This window comes from Trachypithecus francoisi, unplaced genomic scaffold, assembly GCF_009764315.1.
Source record: "Trachypithecus francoisi isolate TF-2019V2 unplaced genomic scaffold, Tfra_2.0 Lachesis_group13, whole genome shotgun sequence".
NCBI lineage: Eukaryota > Metazoa > Chordata > Mammalia > Primates > Cercopithecidae > Trachypithecus > Trachypithecus francoisi.
Window position 1 is genome coordinate 59,734,448 of NW_022681458.1, and position 25,657 is coordinate 59,760,104.

The 25,657-nt window shown below is 36.7% G+C and overlaps 1 protein-coding gene across 11 annotated transcripts in view; it reads left to right on the forward strand.

The window, feature by feature from the left end:
• Positions 1–25,657, forward strand: part of PDE1A (phosphodiesterase 1A) — a 397,310-nt gene that overhangs the window by 336,097 nt on the left and 35,556 nt on the right. For 9 of the 11 annotated variants that reach the window (XR_004441671.1, XR_004441672.1, XR_004441673.1 and 6 more), the window contains 3 exons: positions 7,247–7,328; positions 9,744–9,864; positions 10,253–10,440. Coding sequence is in view for 7 of the 11 variants with exons in the window: in XM_033230958.1 (XP_033086849.1) it covers positions 7,247–7,328; positions 9,744–9,864; positions 10,253–10,440 (391 nt within the window). In the remaining 4 variants the exon portion in view is untranslated. Of the gene's footprint in view, positions 1–7,246; positions 7,329–9,743; positions 9,865–10,252; positions 10,503–23,723; positions 23,904–25,657 lie in introns of those variants that run through there. The other 2 variants (XM_033230961.1, XM_033230963.1) reach the window with 2 other exon arrangements.

Below are 25,657 nucleotides of genomic sequence, written 5' to 3' on the forward strand. Positions count from 1 at the left end.
AAGTTCACCAATTTCTGGATTTTTAAAAGCAAATGACTTTCAAATCCCCTTCAGAAACATATGCAGCAAAACAGAAAAATGTGGAGTTAAAGGTCAAAATAAGTAAGTTTGTACTGCCAACAAATTTGTCTTTCAAGCTAAACAAGTTTTTCTTTATGAAACTTATGCTGAAATATGATATTGATTCCAACAGGTAAAATGTTTTCTTGCATTGAACTAAATATATCCCGTAGTACTCTTACTTATTCTTAGTCATACTGCATAATGTACAACTTTGGAGGTAAATAAGCAATGAACCTGAAATTCCTTGGTGTATGTATTGCTCTGATTTGACGTAAGATATTGAACTGTGTCTATATATCTATGCAGATGTCCTAGAAATTAGCAGGACTGCAGTGGTTCTTGTATGTTTTATTTTTGTTCATCCTCACATAACCATCTGTAAAATTATCACTTTGTCAGACCCACAATACTGATGCCATTCTGCTATGCATTTAGCCAAGGTGATTGGGTTTTTCATCTCATACAGTGAAAACAGCACTTTTAGAAAGCAATTTGCAAATATGTGTCTTCATTCCTTTGGAAGGTACTAAGAATCTAAATACTATGTCTTAAATTCCACTGGCTGTGCTAGAGATTTTGAGGTAAATCAAAGGAGGTCTGTCCAGAACTCATCATGGCCCTCAGCTACAGTTTAAATGTAAACATCTTGTGTTTCTTGTTAAAGACTGTATTTTATGTACATTGGTCAAACATAAGAAGCCTAATAATGTGAATTAGAGAGATAATTGGACTTGACTTCAGAAAACTCAAGGGTAAGCCCTAGCTTTTCTTTCTTCCAGGAGTGGGAGAGATGAGTTTTCCCCTTCCTGTCTCCATATACCTTCTTACCTTTTCACATCCTGCCTACTTCCCAGGATGACTGTGAAGAACAAAGTGATAGAACAAATGTAAGAGGGCTTCAAATGTGAGGAATTGGTGGTATTTGTTATCCTGCTAGTCTATTTTAAGCTTTATAGTTTTCCAAGGCAAAGTATCAGTATACTACACCATTGCTTATGAAGTATTTTGTTGTTTGATAGTTAATGCTGATTTTCTAAAGATCTGGGCGCAATTTAAAATCACATTTCCAACACAATCATCAAGTTTAAAAAGTAGCCAATTAAGAGTAAGTATTTTCCTTTTTGCTCTGCAGAATGTAATGCTAGACTTGCAATTCCTCCTATTGGTTTTGAACAAAATTAGAGCCTGGATAGAAATTCAAAAAATCAGAAAAGTAGCAAAGGAAGGAGCTGATTTTTAGAATTTTCCAAGAGCAACCTTTCAAGAAAGGTTCGTGTGTGCGTGCGTGTGTGTGTGTGTGTGTGTGTGTGTGAATATTTCAGAAAAATGCAGATAAATTTTGTGATGTGTTAACTTCTAAATAATTTTCTTATTAGTTTGTCTACCAAACTCATTTTATTTAACAAATGGATTCAAAGAGACACTAAGAAATTTTTAAATGCTGTATATTTCTGGAAGACAAGCTATTTGTATTATTCTTAAAAATCCTATCAGCATTATCTCATTCTTTAGTGGTACTACTTTAGTTTCACCCTCTAAAGCCATGGGAAACTAGCCAGAGATCAGAATTGTATCCAGAATTTGCAGTCGTGAGAAACACTGATTTCTGACTCTTGAATAAGCCACTAATGGTAAAAGGCAGTAGAGCAGGTTCTCATTTCCAAGGCATTTTTGCAACAAGCCTGTGATATTTATCAATATGATTAATGTCTCCTCGAGTTTTCACGCAGATCAACATGGTTGCCTCTACTGACAGTAATGGGTAGATTTGGAGGATGCTGCATTTATTTTAACTATGACTGATATAAGAGAGAGATCAGAGGTGAACATACTAGCCAAAAAAAAAAAGAATCAGTAGTAAAAGAAGACAGGTTTTTGCTTTGTATTCTCCTCTTGAACACACATGTCAGGTTGGCAAGATAAGAAGTCAATGCAGTTAATTTTTTTACAAAAATAGTCGCTTCCATCAAAATGTGTTTGTATTTTAAACTAAATAACAATAACTACCTGTATTTTTCCCTTCCACTAGTTGTTTTGTGACACATTAAAAAAATATATATTTGAACAAAATCTGCATTTATTAATCATTATTACCTTGTTAGCCAAGAAGAAAAATATAATTGGAAATGCAAGTTATTTGGAAGGAAAGGTCAAAATGTTTATTTTACCTTGAATTGTATACAGTCAGGCCTCTCTATTTTTAAATGTTGCTAGAAGTAGTATAGAGTGTGTTATTTCAAAATAAATTTCATTTTCCATAGTAATACAAATGTATTTAGTTAGTCCATTCTCAGCCAAGAATCTGTTTTTTTAAAAAATCATAAACATAACCCCTAAAATTGCAGAAATGAAAAGAACTGTAGCTATGAGCCAAGATAACTTTAAATGTAAAAAAGGTTTTAGTTTCAAAAGCCATAAAAGTACTGTAAACACCGATTACACCAGGGGTTCTAATATTCCATAAAATATTTATAATGCTCACAGAAATACAGTTATATCAGATCAATATTTTACTGAAATTGAATGTATTAGTTGCTGTAATTATTAAACACTTAAATGTTTTTCGTGGTGTTCTTCGAATTTAGAAAGGCCCATTTATAGAAGAAGTAAAGAAGGGTAGAGGGCCTAAATTCCTTAAGTTTTCCAAATAAGGCTAAATTAATGCATCCTTCTCTCCTCTCCCAAACAAATTCTTCTATAGAGCAAGAGGTCTCTCAGATTTCACCCTCAGCTGTAGAATGTCTCCGAAGGCTGTCCTTAGGAAGAGTGTCTCCTAAGCCCCTGTCCCTGTGGTCAGGGGCTTCCTGCATATTTGTTATTGACATTGCTTGTTTCTCTAATACTGAAGTTTCAATGAAGAGTTTTCTCAAGATTTCTGTACTTTGCCCTGTCTTATCTTCTTCATTAAAACAAAACAAAACTGGCCAGGCACAGTGACTCATGCCTGTAATCCCAGCACTTTGGGAGGCTGAGGCGGATGGATCACAAGGTCAGGAGTTCAAGACCAACCTGGCCAATATGGTGAAACCCTGTCTCTACTAAAAATACAAAAATTAGCCCGGCGTAGCGGCAGGTGCCTGTAGTCCCATCTACTCGGGAGGCTGAGGCAGGAGAATCGCTTGAACCCAGGAGGCAGAGGTTGCAGTGAGCCGAGATCATGCCACTGTACTTCAGCCTGGGTGACAGAGTGAGACTTCTCTCAAGAAAAAAACAAAACTATAGAAATTTTTTTGGTTTCAGAGAAATGCAAACAATAACAACAAAAAGGTGCTGTTATGTCATTGGATTTCATACCTTATTAATGGCTGTCAGAGCACTTTACAATGGTAGGAGAGCATTTAAAAACAATTGCTAGTTCTCCCTTATAGACTTTCAGAGAAGAAACTTGAAGGATCTCCAGGGAATTGTAAAGACAGGTACAAGTCGTGGGGCCTGAGAACCTCAGGCTGCCTTGAGTTTCCATTTCAATGGGGCCACTTTTTCTACTTCCTCCTCCTTTTTAAAAGTGTATTTTGGCCCCCTGAAGGCAGCATCCTCAAATGACACCAAAACCTCCAAGAAAAATATAAACTCTTCTTTCACAATGCTCATTGCGATGACCTCTGCTTTTACCTTGATGGAAAATAAATATTCCCTGTCCTGGGACAGAATGAGGAAATTATAAAGGTGGCCAAATCTATACTCAGAGATTCTAACATTCCCTTTATACAGAGTTCTAGTTCCTTCATAGTTTACCTACAGGGCCCCCTACTAATCCTGCACTCATGGCCTTTATTCACCCTAAAGGGTAAATAACACTTTGAAATATTTATAAATAAATTAAATAATTAATGTACTTTAGCATTCAGTGTGCTTTGACAGTGAAAATTTAATATTCTAAATTAATTGTGGGGTACAGGAAGCAAATAGAATATAAAACCCCTTGCTCCATGTGTAGGAATGTCATCCCTGCATGTAACTGTCAAATGCCTAAGTCCTATAGGAAAAATGTTGCCATTCAACATTCTATAAAATTTAACTCAGGAAAGTGGCCGGGCACAGTGGCTCACACTAGTAATCCCAGCACTCTGGGAGGCCAAGGCAGGTGGATTACCTGAGGTCAGGAGTTCGAGACTACCCTGGCCAACATGGTGAAACCCCATCTCTGCTAAAAATACAAAAAATTAGCTCAGCAGGGTGGCAGGCGCCTGTAATCCCAGCTACTCGGGTGGCTAAGGTAGGAGAATTGCTTGAACCTGGGAGGCAGAGGTTACAGTGAACCGAGGTTGCACCATTGCACTCCAACCTGGGCAACAAGAGTGAAACTCTGTCTCAAAAAAATAAAAAAATAAAAAAAAAGAAAGTAAATTATCATAATGCCTTTCTCAGGCCAAAGTTACCATTTGGGGGCCAAAGAGCTTGTACCAAAGAGTATAAAAATACATCTATTATATTTGTGTCCTTAAAATACCAGATAACAGCATCTTAACTAAAGAAAAAACAACAACAACAACCAACCAAACAAAAAAAGTTAAATGTAGCTTAGCTGCATTTAATAGATACAGTCTTATAATATTTAGGGTTGTGCAAAAGTAATTGTGGTTTTTGCAATTTTAATTGCAAAAGATACAGCTGACTGTATCTTCTGACTCTAAGACTACTGACAATTTTAATTGCAAAAACCACAATTACCTTTGCACCAACCTAACAAATATACACAAGAATAAAATGCAGTTGTATCTGCATATATTATATAAGCATCTCTAATATCAGGTTCCCAAAAGCCTATCAGTAGCTTTGTTCCTATTTTATTTCATCAGTAGTAATATTAGTATTTATATTTTAACATAAATGATTGATGACATTATTCTTGCACCGTATCCTCAACATGTCAGAAACCAAATCCATAATAGTATTAAATCTTTCCCCCACCCAGATGATCTGGTTTCCATTAGTGGCACCAACAGACCCCTTCCTCTTTTCCATTCACACTGGAAGCCAGTGAGTCATCCTCAACTCACCCCAAGTCATGTCTCATACTGCAGACAAACCAATCTTTCAAAAGTGGAAATCCTTTATTGTCAATTCCTTGCTAGAAAAAAAGAGGGCAAAAAAGCTGATGCCTCTTTATTACATGCTAAATTAAGCACACTTCAATTTCCTGTGTTTTAAAACTATTCAATATATTAGACATTATTAGACATCATAGTATATTAGACATCATAAATACCTTTAATTTGTACATATTGCATTCATATTGTTCCTATTATAAATTATGTTGGTTTTTTTGTTTGTTTGTTTTCTTTTTCTTTTTGAGTTGGAGTCTTGCTCTGACACCCAGGCTGGAGTGCAGTGGTGCGATCTTGGCTCACTGCAACCTCCACTTCCTGGGTTCAAGCAATTCTCCTGCCTCAGCCTCCTGAGTAGCTGGGACTACAAGCACATGCCACCACACCCAGGTAATTTTTGTATTTTTAGTAGAGACAGTGTTTCACCATGTTGGCCAGGATGGTCTCAATCTCCTGACTTCGTGTTCCACCTGCCTTGGCTTCCCAAAGTGCTGAGATTATAGGTGTGAGGCACCACACCTGACCTAAATTATGTTTCTTATTAGCTAAACTTAATGACTACTAAGTGGCAGGCACTGTCTTTATGCTTCATATAATCTTAGATAACCTCAGGATAGATACTATTATATCTATTATATTTTATCCCTAAAACAAGTAAATCAAGATCACAAAATTAGGTAACAGATAAGGAGAATTCATTTCAGCAAAGGTTGTGCTATGTCTGAAGTAACAGCAATAACCCCTAGAACAGCAGCAACTCAGCTGACTATATCTTCCAACTCTAAGACTAGTGGCATTAATAATTCCCTTCCGTCTGTCCTTTAACCTGAGTATAAATAACAATTTCACATGGAATTAGTGTTGTCATTATCCAGAGGAATTAGGGGAGTTACTAGCAGAGGTCACAGAAATTCTTATTCCTTATATTTTCTCTGAGTTATGACATAGTGAAATGTTCCTGTTTGTAACTAATTTTCCTATTTCTTTGATGGCCATATCTAGATTTTCCCCAACAATTCTGATTCCAGACTCTCTGCCTATAACTCTTATTCAAAGGTATGGTTTAGGGGAACTGCTCTAGAAGATAGTCTCAAAAAATTGTAAAGCTACATGTTGACATGACATTGTAAAGATTAGGATAGAAAGATATTAATGGAAACAGAGTGAAAGGAAATCGTGGGTCCTTAGGTATTTTATCCTAAGTTATGGACTTATGATGGAAGGCTGGTGTTGCTCATGAAGGTATATAGCCAATAAATTAGGAGAAAATAGAACCTAAAACGTTCTTTCAAATGGCCAGGCAATTGAAATGAACAAGAACAAGGAAGTATCCTCTCCTCTTTCTTTCATTAGCACATCTCCTTTAATGCAAAAGGAAAGAACCAAGGTTTAATAAACCTTGTGATAGTAAAGGTTTGACCAGAACAGCAACCTTTGTTTTAGAAGATGAAAATTTAATTACTTCTCTTGAAGTAAAACCCAAATATAAATGGAATTCTTTAACATATGTGCTCAATTAATCTATTTTAGATGAGATCAAATAATAAAAAAATTGATATTTCAATTTTCTCTGAGGAGAAAATATTAAAATAAGTTTAGGCACACTGAATGTAAGAATGTTGAAGAAATTCATTATATGTTGTGGAAGATTTAATAAAACTTGGTTAATGAATAGAAAGGTGTTTCAAATCGTATACTTTTAATTTTGAAAAACAGTTCTGTCACAAAATTTTGATACTAAAGGTCTCTTGATATACTTGGCATAAATAAATTAACTTGGATGGTTAATTAAATGTCAGATAACACACTAAGATGGCTAAGTATTTTATGGTGACTTTGGAAAATTCCAAAAGCAAACGTTTGTCTCTTAAAAGTCAAGGGATTGTAATGCCAAAGCAAAGTCTCCAGGTCCTGAAAACATTCATCATTTTTCTCCTTGCAAAATGTCTCCAAAAGGAGACTATCCAAGAAAAATTATATAAACTTGAACTATAGCTTTTGTTTTCATAAATAAGACAAAAGTATTCCTAATTAAGAAATGAAAGATGTGAATTTTCTAGGCTTTATATCTTAGGTTGCTCATTATTTTAGCTTCTCCAACCCAAGTCTATATTAATGTGCTTTTCTTTCTCCAGGGAGATAAAGAAGCTGAATTAGGGCTTCCCTTTTCCCCACTTTGTGATCGGAAGTCAACCATGGTGGCCCAGTCACAAATAGGTAATACTGATGATTTGTGGTGGTGGAAAGTGAGTGTGTGCTTGTCAGTTTTCAAATGTGTAAACCATGTTGTTCAAAGGGGTAACTTCCATGAAAACCTCACTCCATATTCATAACACATTTGATTTTTAAATGGATCTATATGGTGCTGAATAAGAATTATTGAAGCATTTTCACAAAATGAATTCAATAAAGTAACAGTAAATGTAATTGTTATCATGGTTCTAATCCTTTTACAAAATATAACATTGTCTTGTGTGGGAGACTATTTTATGTTGTTTTATTGCTGATTCCTGTTTTCTGTAATTTAATTCTTTAGATAGAGGTCAACTCAATGAAAATATTAGTGCACTTGTTCTATCACTAAGTTTCCATGGTATGCCTAATATAGTAGTGCACATTTCATTTGGAAAAATTTTCTCTCATGATGTGAATAGATTAACCAACAACAGGAAATTTGCAAAATGATAATGCTCCCAACCACATTCATTCTTATCATCTGTATTTGGGTTGGGGACTTCAAGTCCAGTTCATTATTAAAACATATTATTGCTGTGTTGCATGACTCAAATACTTGTAATAATTATTCGCTGAGCCAGCATTTTTGTTACTGAACAATATGATCAATAAACACAAGGATCACTTCTTACCTGTGTAGTTATGCTGCGGCACCCACCCATCACAAAGCTTTGGGGCAGTCAGCTGTCGGAAAGCTGTGTGCTCCGACCTTTTCCCCTTCCCATCCATGTTTCAACAGCTGTTTTTCTAGAGACCATAACACAGGTGCCTATTCTTGCTTAGTACGTGTAAATGTGGCAGGCTAAGGAACTGATTTGGCAAGCTAAGAATGGAAGTTTCTGAGGCTTGTTGCTGTAATATAAATTGCAGCCATGTTAGTAAAAGTGATGCCTCAGTTGACAGTCTACACATCTCAGGCATTTAAGAACATAGACAGAACTGGCCGGAAGCAGTGGCTCACGCCTGTATTCCCAGAACTTTGGGAGGCCGAGGCAGGTGGATCACGAGTCAGGAAACTGAGACCATCCTGACTAACAGGGTGAAACCCCATCTCTACAAAAAAATACAAAAGATTAGCCGGGCGTGGTGGTACGCGCCTGTAATCCCAGCTACTCAGGAGGCTGAGGCAGGAGAATCACTTGAACCCAGGAGGCAGAGGTTGCAGTTAGCCGAGATCGCGCCACTGCACTCCAGCCTGGGCGACAGAGTGAGACTCCTTCTCACAAAAAAAAAAAAAAAAAAAAAAAGAACATAGAACTTAAAATAGTACCCTGGGTGGTCAGTTAACACTGATTTAACATAAAGGCATCCATTAAAACTATTGAAGCTTTATTAAATTAAAAATGTGTTTCATTATACACTATAAGTAATCCAGTTACTTGAAATGTGAATTACTTTCATCCAAGCATCGGATGGACAGTCTTTAAATGTGCATACTTTATAGGACATTATCCACTTAAAAAGCCCCCCTCCAGCTATTCTTCTTTATTCAGGTGGTAGTCCATTGCTCTCAGATGTGCTTCCAACAACAAATTCTTGACTTGAGGCACCCACAGCTGTCCTGGGATCTGGGATATTGTCATGTACACAGACCTTAGAATAGGCTGTTGTCTCCTCCTCTGCCTAAACACGGGATGGAAAATGCTTCCAGAGGACAATGCCCTTTTCTCTGTGTGTCATTTTCTATCTTGATGAGTACTTTAAATGTGAAAGTCTTCACTCAATGCTGACATCTCAAAGTGGTGGGATTAATGCTGTCTCCCAGAGATGTTACTTTTCTCTTCACTGATTTGACAGAACACACCCACATGCTGTGAACTAACACTTTACATCCAGAGAATAATAAACAGTAATTTCAAATATTAACACACTGGCAGAAAGCTCTGACTGATACAGTAAGAAACAAAAAGTAATTGTCGTCCTGTTACCTGAGAAAATCTTCAATTATTTAATTTCTTTGGAGCTTAGATATGATTTCTTGTTAGTAAATAATGAAATCCAAAATGTACATGATGTGCTTTTAAAAAGGATAATGATCCTTGTTGTTGAGAGGAAACTATAGTCACTATCATTGGATCTAAATTTATTGTTAGCAATAGTGTATTATTTAAGGCTGAATAGTAAATAGAAAAGTCAATATACTTGAGTTAACAAGCTTAAATTGCGTCACTTCCATGACTTCAAGTACCATTTTATAGAGCAGTTGAACCCCATCTCTAAAGATTGTTATTAGATTAAAACAATATAAAGGGTAAGCAGAACCAATATTTTAGTTGATACTCGCTATCCCAGGATTGTCAGAGGCTCTTCATTATTTCTGATTTCAGAATTCAGGAAATTGTAACACTTGAATTTCTCTCTCTCTCTCTCTCTCTCTCTCCATTTTGGCTTTTGTAGGTTTCATCGATTTCATAGTAGAGCCAACATTTTCTCTTCTGACAGACTCAACAGAGAAAATTGTTATTCCTCTTATAGAGGAAGCCTCAAAAGCCGAAACTTCTTCCTATGTGGCAAGCGGGTATGATATTTTCTTTTTTGCATCACTTTTCATCTTTGTGATGTTTAGTAACCTTTTCCTTAATGATTATCTATATTTCTCACATCTAGGCAGAGAATTCTCACAAGAATTATTAGGGAGTATTGCCACCTAGTGGCTTTATATTATATTGCATCTGCCTTTGAGAACTGAAGTTTAATACACAAAATATGAAATACTAAGGTGTGTACTAAGGAGAATCCAGTGTGGGGTGGGAGAGAAAGGAGGTGAGCAACTGCCACGTGCTCAGAACTTGTACTGAGCATCTACTACCCTGCTTTTCTAGTCGGTTTTGTAAAGGTTTTCAGGTTTTCCTCGTTCACCCCATATCCTGATGGTGTTTTTTGGTTTGTTTGGTTGTTACTGTTAGCTCAACCACCATTGTGGGGTTACACATTGCTGATGCACTAAGACGACCAAATGCAAAAGGTTCCATGAGCGATGGGTCCTATTCCCCAGACTACTCCCTTGCAGCAGTGGACCTGAAGAGCTTCAAGAACAACCTGGTGGACATCATTCAGCAGAACAAAGAGAGGTGGAAAGAGTTAGCTGCACAAGGTAGTGTTGTTTATGAGGCTTTACTGCCATCTCTCTCTGTCTTCACTTCTCTAAGAGTTTGAATTATTTCTTCTAGATTTCTTCTCCTATAGAATGTGTAAGACCTTGATGGCATTTGGAATTTGGCTACTCTTTGATTATTCATGAGAAAGTTGGCTCATTTATTAGATAAAAAGAGGTTCTGGTTTGTTTGTGCCACATGGGCTGCAGATACGTGCGTCAGTGGGTGGTGGCAAACTAGATACTGAAAGATGAGATAATGAAATGGTGACAAAACTTTGTGGTACAATATAGACTCCTGTGCTTTCGTAGAGGTGCTTTCCAGCCTGGATTTTACTTGGCAAGTGGCTTTTGTGTTGCATTAAAGGTGTTATCACTTCATGTCAGAGACTTAGGTGTGTTTTTTTCTGTTTCACTAAGTTGCTTTTTTGACTCAGAATTTTGACAAGAATTGGGGAAATCATTAGTAATCAACCACCACAGAAATCGAATGGGAAGGTAGCTCTAGTTATTTCTGACATATTAGCTGCTTCAAATTAATTAGTCCATTTAGTAGGTTTGTAAGTCGGTATCCAAACAGTTATCATCTTTCGTGCAGGAATTAGCTTTTATATCCAGATCTGGCCCCTGCCTCTTCTCACACTCATTCCCACAGCTCCGTCTCCCTCATACACTACACTCCCTGCACAATGGCCTCTTGGAAGTTTAAAATACTCCAGGGTCTTTAATTATTTTTTCAGCCAGAAATTTTTTTCCTTGTGCTTTTTGCAGCTTTAAGATACTCAGGAATAAACTTATTTTTCTTAAAATGGATAATATAACATCAAAATAGAGTGTTAAATCATATTTATAGTCAGAAGAACACAATATTGAAAAGTTTTCAATTATCCCAAAAGTCAACCATAAATATAACATGTTTCCAGTGAAAATTCCAATATATTTTTCATGGAATTTAACAAATTGATCCTAAAATCTATATAGTATTGCAAATAGCTAAGAATAGTCAAGACAATCCTGAAGGATAATATAGGAGGAGCACTTGCCGTATATCAAAATTTACTCTTATACTGAAGTAATAAAGTCAGTGTGACTGTGATACAAAGATAATAAGATGGGCCTCAGGAATAGATCAGAGAGCCAGAAATAACACATTAATTTCTGCAGAACTTGACAGATGACAGACGCACACATTCATATATTCAATCTTTTATATGTTCTCACATATTTGACATTATGATGTTCTTCATTTCTTCCTGTGTGTCTGAACTACTATTTGGTGTCATTTCTCTTCACACTGGAGTATTTCCTTAAGTATTTTCTTATAACACAGTTATGCTGACAATTAGATTTTCTTAGTCTGGGAATGTCTGTATCTTACTTTTATTTATGAATAATTTTACTTGATTTAGAATTGTTGAATGATTTTTTTTTCTGTTAGCACTTTCAATGTGTCATTATATTGCCTCTGGCTTCCATAGTTTCTGATACAATGTTGGCCAAAAATAAATTGTATTGTTGCTTCCTTGTATGTACTGAGTCTTATTTTTTTCTTTCTGTTTTCTAGACTTTATTTTGACTTTCAGCAATTCGATGATGATATATCTAGGTTTTTTTTTTTTTTCAATATTCTACTTAGTGTTCATTGAGCTTCTTAAATCTATACATTAATAATTTACATCAAATTTGGGAAGCTTTCTGCCATTTTGTTCAATGTTTTTCTTCTGCCTCTTTTTCTCTGTTCTCTCATTCTGAAGATCCTGTTATGCATAACTTAGGATTCTGGAAATTGTCCCGGATGCTCTGGATCTCTGTCAATTTCTTTAATTGTCCTTCCTTCCTTCCTTCCTTCTTCATTCATTTTTCATTGGCTGTTTTCTAATGATTTATCTTCAAGTTTACTGTTTCTTTCTCTGCCACCTCAATCCTACTGTTGATTTCACTGAATTAACTTTTTATCTCAGCTATTTTTTCAATTTTATTATTTTCATTTGCTTATTTTTTATAATGTCTATTTCTCTGTTGATATTTTATATTTTCATTCATTGTTAGCATATTTTCCTTGAATTCTTCAAAATTATTTTCTTTAATTTTAAAAACATATTTAAAAAACTTGTCTTGAATTTTTTGAGATCAATTTTAAAGCTGACTATAAATGGCCTCTCTATGGCTCTCTAATTTCTAGGATTTTTCTATGAAATCCTGCTGGTCTACCATTTACCCCAACTTGTACCCCAACCTTAGGCTGGCAAAGCTTGGGACTTTTCCCATCTAGTCTAAGCAGATTTACCATTTTATGTTCAAGTAACCAGAATTACTTGCGTCTTTCCCATTCCAAGTTGATTCTACCACATCTGGCAGGAAGGTTGGCTTTTGCTTCTATTCCCAGGTCAGAGTTGGTGAGGAAGATGGAGGAGTGGGAGTAACTTCAGGCAGGGAGGTCACAGGTTCCTGCTATTTTTACCTGAATGTCCAAGAATTTTTCAAGAATAAACGTTTCTCAAATTATTATGTCCCTTTGATTGATTTCCAGAGTCATTGAACAGTTGTTTTTATTAATGCTGTCCAGTTTTATACTCTTTTTTTAAGAAGAGAAAATACTCGACTTCTTTACATCACTATAGCAGGAAGTCTTCCTCTTCACCATAGGTTTTAAGACAATTAAATGAATTTATTAATATAATTTGCTTAGAAGTGTCTAGAGTACTAAGTGCTATATGAGTTTGCTGTTATTACTGTAACTATTATTTATTATGTTTCTGCCATGCGTTCTAGAAATAAGGGTTATAGGGCTACTATATAGTAACTAGGGGTCTCCCTAATGCTGAATTCTAAATCCAGCAAAACTATTCAGAAATAAAGAAAATTAAAGACATTACCAGATTAAGAAAATCAAATTACTATGGAAATTGGGGATACTTTCTCTATAATAAGCTGGTAAGGAAAAGCTTCACTGAGGAAGAAATAATTTAAATAAATACACAACGGAGGTTAGAAAGAGAACCATAGAGAGGTCTGGGAGGGTGGGGGGTAACAAATTTTTAAACAAAGGGACTGGCTAGCACATTATCTAGGAGACCGAGCTTGCCTGACATGCCAGAAACAATAAGAAGGGCAGTGAAGCAGGAAGAAATTGAACAAGTAGGAATAATGTAGGCAATGTGATGGGTGGGCAATGTGGTGCCTGACCTTTGGTTTTGGCCCAAGAAAGACAGGAAACCAAATGTAGAGTTTTGAGAAAAAAAAGTTGATTGATACGAACTGAGGTTTCAAAAGGATTACTCTGCTACAGAATGGAAAATATTCTTTTGTTTGAGTAGTAAAAGTAGAAACAAGGAGATCAGAAAGAAGGCTGTTTTTCATAATCCAGGAGAAGCATGGGAGCTTAGACCAGGTAGTAATGGTTGAGAGGGTGTATAATTTCTGGATACATAAAGACTGTGGCTTAAACCAGTATGCATGAGTAGAAGGAGGGTAAGCAAAAAGAGATTGGATTCTGGATATCCAGGTATTTTGAAAGCTGAACTGATAGGATTTGTTATCAGATTAGATGTAGGAAACAAAGTAAAGAGAAGAATCAAGAATGATGCCAGGTTTTTTGGTTTTCTTACACATTATTTGTATATAGGTAAAATTATATAATCATTTCATGGAACAATTTGGCACTCTGTAGGAAATTTAAAGATGCATGTGCATCTTTACTTCTTGACAATTTTACCTCTGTATTTTTACCCCAGAGAGACTTTTGTGCATATGCATCAAAGATATGTCTAAAATATTCATAGCAGCATTGTTCATGAGTGCAAAATAAAGTGGAAAAAACAGTAAAATTGATGTATATACTATAGTATGTACATATTATGAAACAGCATAAAACTGTTAAAATTTAACTAATCACCAACAGGAATGAAGGACACAGTGTTGCACAAAATAAGCAAACTGCTGGGCTTTAGTAGACGGTTTTCCTCTGACAGTGCGAAGGAGTCTGGGAGGTTTGGACTAAGCAAAATTCACCACAATGCAGCAAAGCAGCTGTACCCAGCCTGCTTCTCTAGGTTCCTCCTCACTGGGTGGGGCATCTCTGCAGGAAATCCAGCAGCTCCAGTCAGGGGCTTACAGACAGGACTCTCAACTCCCTGGGACAGAGCACCTGAGGGGAGAGGAGGCTGCAGTTGCAGGTTCCGCGGATTTAATCTTTCCTGTCTGCCGGCTCTGAAGAGAGCAGCTGACCCTAACAAGGGCGACTGTCTCAGCACAGTGCACTAGCTCTCCTAACGGACAGACTGCTTCCTCAAGCAGGTTCCTGACCTTGTGCCTCTTGACTGGGAGAGACCTCCCAACAGAGGTCAACAGACACCTCATCCAGGAGAGCTGAAGCTTCCAGAGGAAGGAGCAGACAGCAATCTTTGATGTTCTGCAACCTCCATTGGTGACAGGGTCTGGAGTGGACCCCCATCAAACTGCAGCAGACCTGCAGAAGAGTGATCTAACTGTTAGAAGAAAAAACTAACAAACAGAAAGCAACAATAACAAAAGCATCAACAAAAAAGACCTCCCACAAAACCCCATCCAAAGGTCATCAGCCTCAAAGATCAAAGGTAGACAAATCCATGAAGATGAGGAAGAAACAGTAAAAAAAGGCTGAAAATTCCAAAGGCCAGAATGCCTCTTCTCCTCCAAATGATTGTGACACTGCTCCAGCAAGGACACAGAACTGCACAGAGTATGAGATGGATTAATTGACAGAAGTAGGCTTCAGAAGATGGGTAATAACAAACTCTGCTGAGCTAAAGGAGCATGTTCTAACCCAATACAAAGAAGCTAAGAACCTTGATAGAAGGATACAGGAGCTGCTAACTAGAATAACCAGTTTAGAGAGGAACATAAATGACCTGATGGAGATGAAAAACACAGCACAAGAACATCGTGAAGCATACACAATTATCAATAGCTGAATAAATCAAGCAGAAGAAAGGATATCAGAGTTTGAAGATCATCTTGCTGAAATAAGGCATGCAGACAAGATTAGAGAAAAACTAATGAAAAGCAATGAACAAAACCTCTGAGAAATGTGGGACTAGGTGAAGAGACTGAAGCTGTGATTGATTGGAGTACCTGAAAGAGACTGGGAGAATGGAATCAAGTTGGAAAACACACTTCAGGATATTATCCAGGAGAATTTCCCCAACCTAGCAAGACGGGCCAACATTCAAATTCAGGAAATACAGAGAACACCACTAAGATACTCCATGAGAAGATCAACGCCAGGGCACATATTTATCAGATTCTCCCAGGTTGAAACGTAGGAAAAAATGTTAAGGACAGCCAGAGAAAAAGGTCAGGTCACCTATAAAAGGAAGCTCATCAGACTAACAGCAGATCTCTCAGCAGAAACCCTACAAGTCAGAAGAAAGTGGGAACAATATACAATTTTCAATATTCAGCAGTCTTTAAGAATTTTTCAACCCAGAATTTCATATCCAGTCAAATGAAGATTCACAAGAGAAGGAAAAGTAAAATCCTTTGCAGACAAGCAAATACTAATGGATTTCACCACCACGAGGCCTCCCTTGCAAGAGCTCCTGAAGGAAGCTCTAAATATAGAAAGGAAAAACCAGTATCAGACACTGCAAAAACACACCAAAATATAAAGACCAATGACAGTAGGAAGAAACTACATCAACTAGTGTGCAAAATAACCAGCTAGTATCATGGTGACAGAATCAAATTCACATATAACAATATCAACCTTAAATGTAAATGGGCCAAATGCCCCAATTAAAAGACACAGACTGGCAAATTGGATAAAGAATCAAGACTCAATGGTGTGCTGTATTCAGGAGATCCATCTCATGTGCAAAGACACACATAACCTCAAAATAAAGGAATGGAGGAAAATTCACCAAGCAAAACAAAGCAGGGATTGCAATCCTAGTTTCTGATAAAATAGACTTGAGGGCTGACGCAGTGGCTTATACCTGTAATCCCAGCACTTTGGGAGGCTGAGGCAGGTGGGTCACAAGGTCAGGAGATGGAGACCATCCTGGTCAACATGGTGAAACCCCATCTCTACTAAAAATACAAAAATTAGCTGGGCATGGTGGCGTGCGCCTGTAATCCCAGCTACTCAGGAGGTTGAGGCAGGAGAATCACTTGAACCTGGGAGGCGGAGCTTGCAATGAGCCAAGATTGAGGCTGCACTCCAGCCTGGTGACAGAGCAAGACTCCACCTCAAGAAAGAAAATAAAAAAAAGGAAAACAGACTGGAAACCAACAAAGATCATAAAAGACAAAGAAGGGCATTACGTAATGGTAAAGGGATCAATTCAACAAGAAGAGCTAACTTTCCTAAATATATATGAACCCAATACAGGAGCACCCAGATCACAAAGACACTTAGATTCCCGCACAATAATAGTGGGAGACTTTAACAGCCCACTGTCAATATTAGACAGTTCAATGAGACAAAATTAACAAGGATATTCAGGACTTGAACTCAGCTCTGGATCAAGTGGACATAATAGACATCTACCAAACTTTCCATCACAAATCAACAGAATATACATTCTTCTCAGTATTCTAAAATTGACCACACAATTGGAAGTAAAACACTCCTCAGCAAATGCAAAAGAACTTAAATAATACCAAACAGTCTCTTGGACCACAGTGGAATCAAATTAGAACTCAGGATTAAGAAAATCACACAGAACCAAAAAACTACATGGAAATTGAACAACCTGCTCCTGAATGACTCCTGGGTAAATAATGAAATTACGGCAGAAATCAAGAAGTTCTTTGAAACCAATGAGAATGAAGAAACAATGTACCAGAATCTCTGGGACACAGCTAAAACCATATTAAGAGGGAAATTTATAGCACAAAATGCCCACATCAGAAAGCTGGAAAGATCTCAAATCAACGCCCTAATATCACAATTAAAAGAACTAGGAAAGCAAGAGCAATCAATTCAAAAGCTAGCAGAAGTCAAGAAATAACTAAGATCAGAGCAGAACTGAAGGAGATAGAACATGAAAAACCCATCAAAAACACAATGAATCCAGGAGCTGCTTTTTCAAAAAAAATTAAGAAAATAGGTAGACCGCTGGCTAGACTAATATGGAAGAAAAGAGAGAAAAATGACATAGACACGATAAAAGATGATAAAGGGATATAACCACTGATCCCACAGAAATACAAACTACCATCAGAGAATACTATAAACACCTCTGTGCAAACAAACTAGAAGAAATTGATAAATTTCTAGACACATATACTCTCCCAAAAGTTAACCAGGAAGACTCGAAATCCTTGAACAGACCAATAACAAGTTTTGAAATTGAGGCAGTAATTAATAGCCTACCAATGAGAAAAAGCCCAGGACCAGATGAATTCACAGCCAAATTCTACCAGGGATACAAAGAGGAGCAGGTACCATTCCTTCTGAAACTATTCCAAACAATTGAAAAGCAGGGAATCCTCCCTAACTCATTTTATGAGGCCAGCATCATCCTATTACTAAAACCTGGCAGAGACACAACAAAACAAAGAAAATTTCAGATGAATATTCCTGATGAACATCAATGCAAAAATCCTCAATAAAATACTGGCAAACTGAATCCAGCAGCACTTCAAAGAGCTTATCCACAATGATCAAGTCAGCTTTGATGCAATAAACATAATCCATCACATAAACAGAACCAATGACAAAAACCACATGATTGTCTCAATAGATGCAGAAAGGGCTTTTATAAAATTCAACATCCCTTCATGTTAAAAAACTCTCAATAAATTAGGTTTGGTGGAACATGTTTCAAAATAATAAGAGCTATTTATGACAAACCCACAGCCAATATCATATTGAAGAAGCAAAAGCTGGAACCATTCCCTTTGAAAACTGGCACAAGACAAAGATGCCCTCCTTCACCACTCCTATTCAACGTAGTACTGGAAGTTCTGGCCAGGGCAATCAGGCAAGAGAAAGAAATAAAGTCTATTCAAATAGGAAGAGAGGAAGTCAAATTGTCTCTGTTTGCAGATGACATGATTCTATACTTGGAAAACCCCATCACCTCAGCCCCAAAACTCCTTAAGCTGATAAGCAACTGCAATAAAATCTCGATATACAAAATAAATGCGTAAAAATTGCAAGCATTTATATACCCCAACAATAGACAAGGAGAGAGCCAAATCATGAATGAATGAACTCCCATTCACAATTGCTACCAAGAGAATAACACGCCTAAAAATACAGCTAACAAGGGATGTGAAGGACCTGTTCAAGGAGAACTACAAACCGTTCTTCAAGGAAAAAAGAGGACATAAACAAATGGAAAATCATACCATACTCACGGATAAGAAGAACCAATATCATGAAAATGGCCATACTACCCAAAGAAATTTATAGATTCAATGCTATTTCCATCAAACTACCATTGACATTCTTCACAGAATTAGAAAAAACTACTTTAAATTTCATATAGAACCAAAAAGGAGTCCATATAGCTAAGACAATCCTGAGCAAAAAGAACAAAGCTGGAGACATCACACTACCTGACTTCAAACTATACTACAAGACTACGGTAACCAAAACAGCCTGGTACTGGTACCAAAACAAATATATAGACCAATGGAACAGAACAGAGACCTCAGAAATAACACCACACATCTACAACCATCTGATCTTCAAAAATCCTGACAAAAACAAGCAATGGGAAAAGGATTTCCTATTTAATAAATGGTGCTGGGAAAACTGGCTAGCCATATACAAAAAACTGAAACTGAACTCTTTCCTTACACCTTATACAAAAATTAACTCAAGATGGATTAAGGACTTAAATGTAAAACCCAAAACCATAAAAACCCTGAAAGAAAACCTAGGCAATACCATTCAGGACACAGGCATGGGCAAAGACTTCATGACAAAAACACGAAAAGCAATTGCAACAAAAGCCAAAATTGACAAATGGGATCTAACTAAACTAAAGAGCTTCTGCATTGCAAAAGAAACTATCATCAGAGTGAATAGGCAACCTACAGAATGGGAGAAAATATTTGCAATCTACCCATCTAGCAAAGACATGGAATCAACCAAAATGCCCATCAATTACAGATTGGTTAAAGAAAACGTGGTACATATACACCATGGAATACTATGAAGCCATAAAAAAGAATGAGATCATGTCTTTTGCAGGGACATGGATGGAGCTGGGAGCCATCATCCTCATCAAACTAACACAGGAACAGAAAATCAAACACCACATGTTCTCACTCACAGTGGGAATTGAACAGTGAGAACACATGGACACAGGGAGAGGAATAATACACACCAGGGCTTGTCAGGGAGTGGGGGGCAGGGAGAGGGAGAACATTAGGACAAATACTTGATGCATGCAGGGCTTAAAACCTAGATGATGGGTTGATAGGTGCAGCAAATCACCATGGCACATGTATACCTACGTAACCTGCACATTCTGCACATATATCCCAGAACTTAAAGTAAAATTTTAAAAAGTAAGCAAACTGCTGAAATATAGCAAGATTCCATTTGTAGAAAGTTTAAAAACTAAAGAATAGGTTTTAGAATATGTATATGATAAAACTAAAGGACTTTTTTTGAAATATTCAGAATGGTTCTAGGGAGTAGGATGAATTTTTTATTTAGAAATAAGTAGAATTTTACTTCCTAGATTGGGCACTAGACACACAAAAGTTCATTTTATCATTATGATTATGTCTGACATATGTGCTTTATATATGCATATATAATTCATTCATATACATGAAATATTGCATAACATTTTAAAATGATAAGCTATTAAAGTACATCTACTAAAATAGTCATCAATTTTAAAGTCAGTGAGTATCAGATATTACCATTTTAATTTTCCAGTACCTACCACTTCTAGTCTTATATGCTGAAAATGAAAGTTTCTTTATTACAATTGCATTGAGATGAAAATAAGCAGGTCATATGATGTTTAGCACTTTGGAATATTAATTAAGCATCCAGGCTTTGAAGAGAATTCCAGATGTTTGGTCATCATTATATTAACCCTTAAGCTATATTTCACAGATATCACAGAAACATCTCCCTAGTCCTAGAGCAGTGAGAGATTGTAGATCTTTAGGCTCCAAGGTATGAGGCTCCTGGGTCATCAATAATAACAAAACTTTTTTAAAGAAGAATTTTATTCAGTAACTCTTCTATTAAGGAGCTTGGAAGATCTGTCTAAGAATGTTGTATGTAGACACATTTTTGACAAGGGGCTTTTCAAAAAGTAAAATAATGCTTTTCATCATCTCCCAACTGTTTCCTTTTTTGCTTAATTTTATCCACTTACGGTGAGGAAAATGTTTTCATCAGTTCAGCATTTCTCAGTATCTTAAGTCTGCACCCTTTTCTGCACTGCTGAAGAGCTAACAGGAGATTTTAAGCGGGTGCATGGCTAGTCTTCTAGTGAAGCAGGTGGAGAGCAATCATGAGAATTGTCCCTCCCTTCTATTTCCACCCATAAAGTCCCAGGTAAATCATGTAAGCTTTCTTGGCCTCAACATATGTAATTATGGAGACAATAACATTGGCCATAATGAAAGTTCACTACTCAAGGAAACAGACATTCTCATGAATCCTTGACCAATCACCAGTTTGCTCCAGACTCTTGAAGATCTAAGAAGCAGCTTTGAGAGGAAGATACCCATGGAACTGAGGAAAAAATTAGAGCACTTTTGCCTATACTGGACCAGTAGGATGATAAATACCCCCTAATAACAAAGGAAATCATATACAGAAAAGCAATGTCTAAATTTTATAGGGTCACATAAATGTAGCTCATTTTCATTAGTGGCCTTTATATATGTGTGTGTGTGCCCGCGCGCACGCGTGTGTGTGTGTGTGTGCGCATGCACACAAAACATTCATATATGCAAGTTTATTATATATTTTACTGATAAAAAGAATGTATCATGTATAATTTATAATAATAATAATAAAATATACAATAGCCTTTATTGTAAATTTTATATAGCTGATTCTCAAAGAATGCTTTTTGTTGACTTTTGCCAAATTATTTTGTCCATAGTCATTTATGATTGCTACTGAAAAATGAGTATAGTTTAGAAATGAATGTTGGTTGATATTTCATTTATGCCAGAAGTATAGAATCAGGTGTGGTAGTGCATACCTGCAATCCCAGTGACTACAGAGGCCAAGGCAGGAGGATCACTTGAGCCCAGGAGTTCCAGGATGCAGTGAGCCATGATTGCACCACTGCATTACAGCCTAGGCAACACAGTGAGGCCCGGTCCCTGGAAAAAAACTGTTAAAGGCCAGGCACAGTTATCCATGCTTACAATCCTAGTGCTTTGGGAGGCTGAGGCCAGAAGTTCAAGACCAGTCTGAGCACCACAGAGATACCCTGTCTCTAAAAATATGATGAAAGCATAGAAGACATAGGTCAGAACTTGACTTGTGCATCAAAAATGGAAACAACTCCTTGGTCATTTGATTTGATACTGGTTTTGAATACTAGAAAAACTTTCTCAAATCATATGCTATTTATAATGTAATAGCTAAAGATATGATACAAGTTTAAATTTAATCTCTATTTTAAACATTATCTCCATCATTTTAAACAATAATAAAACAATAAGTTAAGACTTGATCCATAACTTTTGATGATATCCATGGTGTAAACACTCCCATCATGACCATTTTCAAGCTATCAATATGATGTGTCTGAGTGTGGAGTTGGGAAAAGATGTGCACATCATATATTTCCATCATACAGATATGGCAGACATATCAGGACATGTCTTAACCTCAAAACATAGATAACAGTACCATGCCTCAAAATAATTAGGCAATGGTGAATTTTACTAATAAACATTTATTATCTTTCTTTTAAATATAATTTATTTAATTCTAAACTTATGTAATTTAATTTTTAATAATGAATGTCTTTAACAACCAGCTTGCAAAAATTCCTGAAAAGTAACAATCTGATCTGATGAGCCTGTAGGGGCCAGCTGCACCACACTGCTGTCCACAAGGCCCTGTATGAGCCATGTCTGTCTCCAACTCCTTATCTGGCTTATTCAATTTCCCATTTATCCTCCCCTCGCTGGCTTTTGTATCTACCCCAGCCACGTTAACCTCCACACTGTGTCCTTCTCATCTTTATTTCCACACATCAGGTATTTCCTGCTGTAGGAGTTTTTACAGCATTTCTCTGTCAGAAACATTTTACCCCCAAACACTATGAGACTGCTTCCCTGTCCTCCTTCAAGTCTAGCTTACATTGTAACCTTGTCAACAAGGCTGGCAAAAAATTTCAAATTCCACCCACAGCCCTCCCTTGCCCTTCTGATTTCCTCCTCAAGTACTTTCCCATGGCATTTATTCCTGTCTAGCTTATAAATAGTTGACCTATTATGCTTCATTTTTATTATCTGTTTCACCCCCTTAAAAATAAGGTTCATTTAAAAAAGGATGTTTGTTTCTACCTCTGATGTATACCAAGCTCTTTGAACAGAGACTGGCACGAAGTAGGAATTCAAATGATTATCTGCAGTAGGTGGGGAAGAAAGAGAGAGAGAGAGAGCAAGAGGGAGGGAGAGAGAGAGAGGAGGGGGTAGAGAAAGGAAGAGAAGGGAAGAAAGAAGGAGAGAGGTAGAAAATCTACCATCTGAACCCCAAAATACGAAATATATGATCTTGCCATGCCCTTGGAGTCCTCTCTATGCCTTCTTGTAATCATTTATTTCCATCTCTTCCACCTATGAGCTAATTACTATTTTGAATTTTGTGATAATCATTCTTTTTTAAAGCTATTATACCTCTTTGTATAATTTTAAACAATGTATAGTTTAGTTTTGTCTGTTTTAAAACAGTATAAATGGAACTGTGCCATATACATTCCTTTACGAATTGCTTTCCACTCAACAAGATGCTTTTTAAAATTTATCCATGACAACACAAACGTTGTTCTGTTTCAGCAGGAATTTTTTGGATTTTGCAGAAAACATGAGACAGGAAAAAAATCCAAATACTGCGCAAACATTTTTTAAATATTAGTATTTTGTTTAAGTCTGTACATATCATATCCTTAGGCCACATATCAGGTGCATAAATAATATACCTTTCATTATTTCTCTATGACCATAGTTTCTAGCTATGTCCCTATGCTACCTGTTTGAAGAAAATAAAGCTTATCATTTAAGTGTTTTGACTGAATCAGAGTAACCCTGGTCAATCCAGTGTTTCTGACCTCTCTTTCCTCCTTCTTTAGATGGTGTTGCAGTCCCTGGGGACTAGCGTCGTGGTATTAATGGATTTTGGATGAGCATCAGGTCCTTGCTTGACCTCTGGCCTCTCTCTCATCTTTCCAGACAGACAGCCCCCATTGGTTTTTGGCTTGTATTACCTTCTGGCTCTCTCAGGCTCTCCTGCCCTGACATTCTACACAGCCGCCCCTCCTCTATTCCTTGCATGCTGAGAACACCCACCTTGTTCAGAATGCTGGATAAGGGAACATGACAAAGATCTTCTCTAATCCCTTCTTTCTTGCTTTCCTCTCGGAAATAACTCAAAACGCACAGGGATGGCCAAATTCAGAGAGCAGGTCCCGTCTCAGAGACTATAACTGTCTAAGTCTCTTGAATCTTCCAACTCTTTTCTCCCTTACACCTTACTTTTGGTTTCATAGGGGGTAAAAAAAATGTCACTGGAAGGGTAAGGAGTTAAACTTTTCCCTCCTCCAATTTGAAAGGCACCTTCATACCCCTTTTTGCTTCTCTTGGGGAAAACCTAGATCCATGTCCAGGGAGTGAGAAACCTGGATCCCCTCTGCAAGTATGAGTGGCAAGGTAGAACTTGATTAAGTATTTTCCAAAACCTTTTAGCCATGCATGGATGTGGCTTTTGAATTTGAAGACAAAGGATAGATGCCTTTGTTTCTGGGGTAGCTTGGTAAGAACCCCTGTGTCTCCTTGTCTAAATAGGCATGAGCCTGTGATAACAAACAAGAAGAAACAAAACCAGATTAGCTAATAATTCACAGTATCAGCTCATCAGGACACACAATAAGCTTTTGCACTTGTTTCAGGAGAGAAGTGAAAAACAATGATTACTAAATTAAGTGTATTTAAAATATTATTATTCAAAGAACATTTATCAAGTATGTTTCATCACTTTACAGAAAAAAGATTAGAAGCTTATTTTTTCTTTTAATTATAATTTCTTTTAATTTATTATAATTTCTATAAATTGCTATAATTTAATTATATAATTTTAATTATAATTAATTATAATTTCTTATAATTTCTTTTAATTAAGTGATTTAATGTGATGGAACTGAATCATGTGATATAAATTAAATGCATAATTTTATACCCATTGAGGTTAATAATGTCAAAGACATATTTCAGGAGGAAACTGAGCAACAAAAGAGACATTTTTTATTATGGGGAAATCCGAATGAAAGAACAAAGCTGGAGGCATCATGCTACCTGACTTCAAACTATACTACAAGGCTACAGTAATCACAACAGCATGGAACTGGTACCAAAACAGATATATAGACCAACTGGAACAGAACAGAGGCCTCAGAAATAACGCCACACATCTACAACCATCTGATCTTTGACAACCCTCACAAAAGCAATAGGGAAAGGCTTCCTTATTTAATAAATGGTGTTGGGAAAACTGGCTAGCCATATGCAGAAAACTGAAACTGGACCCCTTACTTACACTTTATACAAAACTAAAGAGCTTCTGCATAGCAAAAGAAACTATCATCAAAAGAAACTACCATCAGAGTGAACAGACAATCTACAGAATGGGAGAAAATTTTTGCAATCTATCCATCTGACAAAGGGTTAATATCCAGAAACTATAAAGAACTTAAACAAATTTACAAACAAACAAACAACCCCATCAAAAAGTGGGTGAAGGATACGAACAGACACTTTTCAAAGGAAGACATTTATGTGGCCAACAAATATACGAAAAAAAGCTCATTGTCACTGGTCATTAGAGAAACACAAAGCAAAACCACAATGAGATACCATCTCACACCAGTTAGAATGGCGATCATTAAAAAATCAGGAAACAACAGATACTAGAGAGGATGTGGAGAAATAGGAATGCTTTTACACTGTTGGTGGGATTGTAAATTAGTTCAATCATTGTGGAAGACAATGTGGCGATTCCTCAAAGATCTAG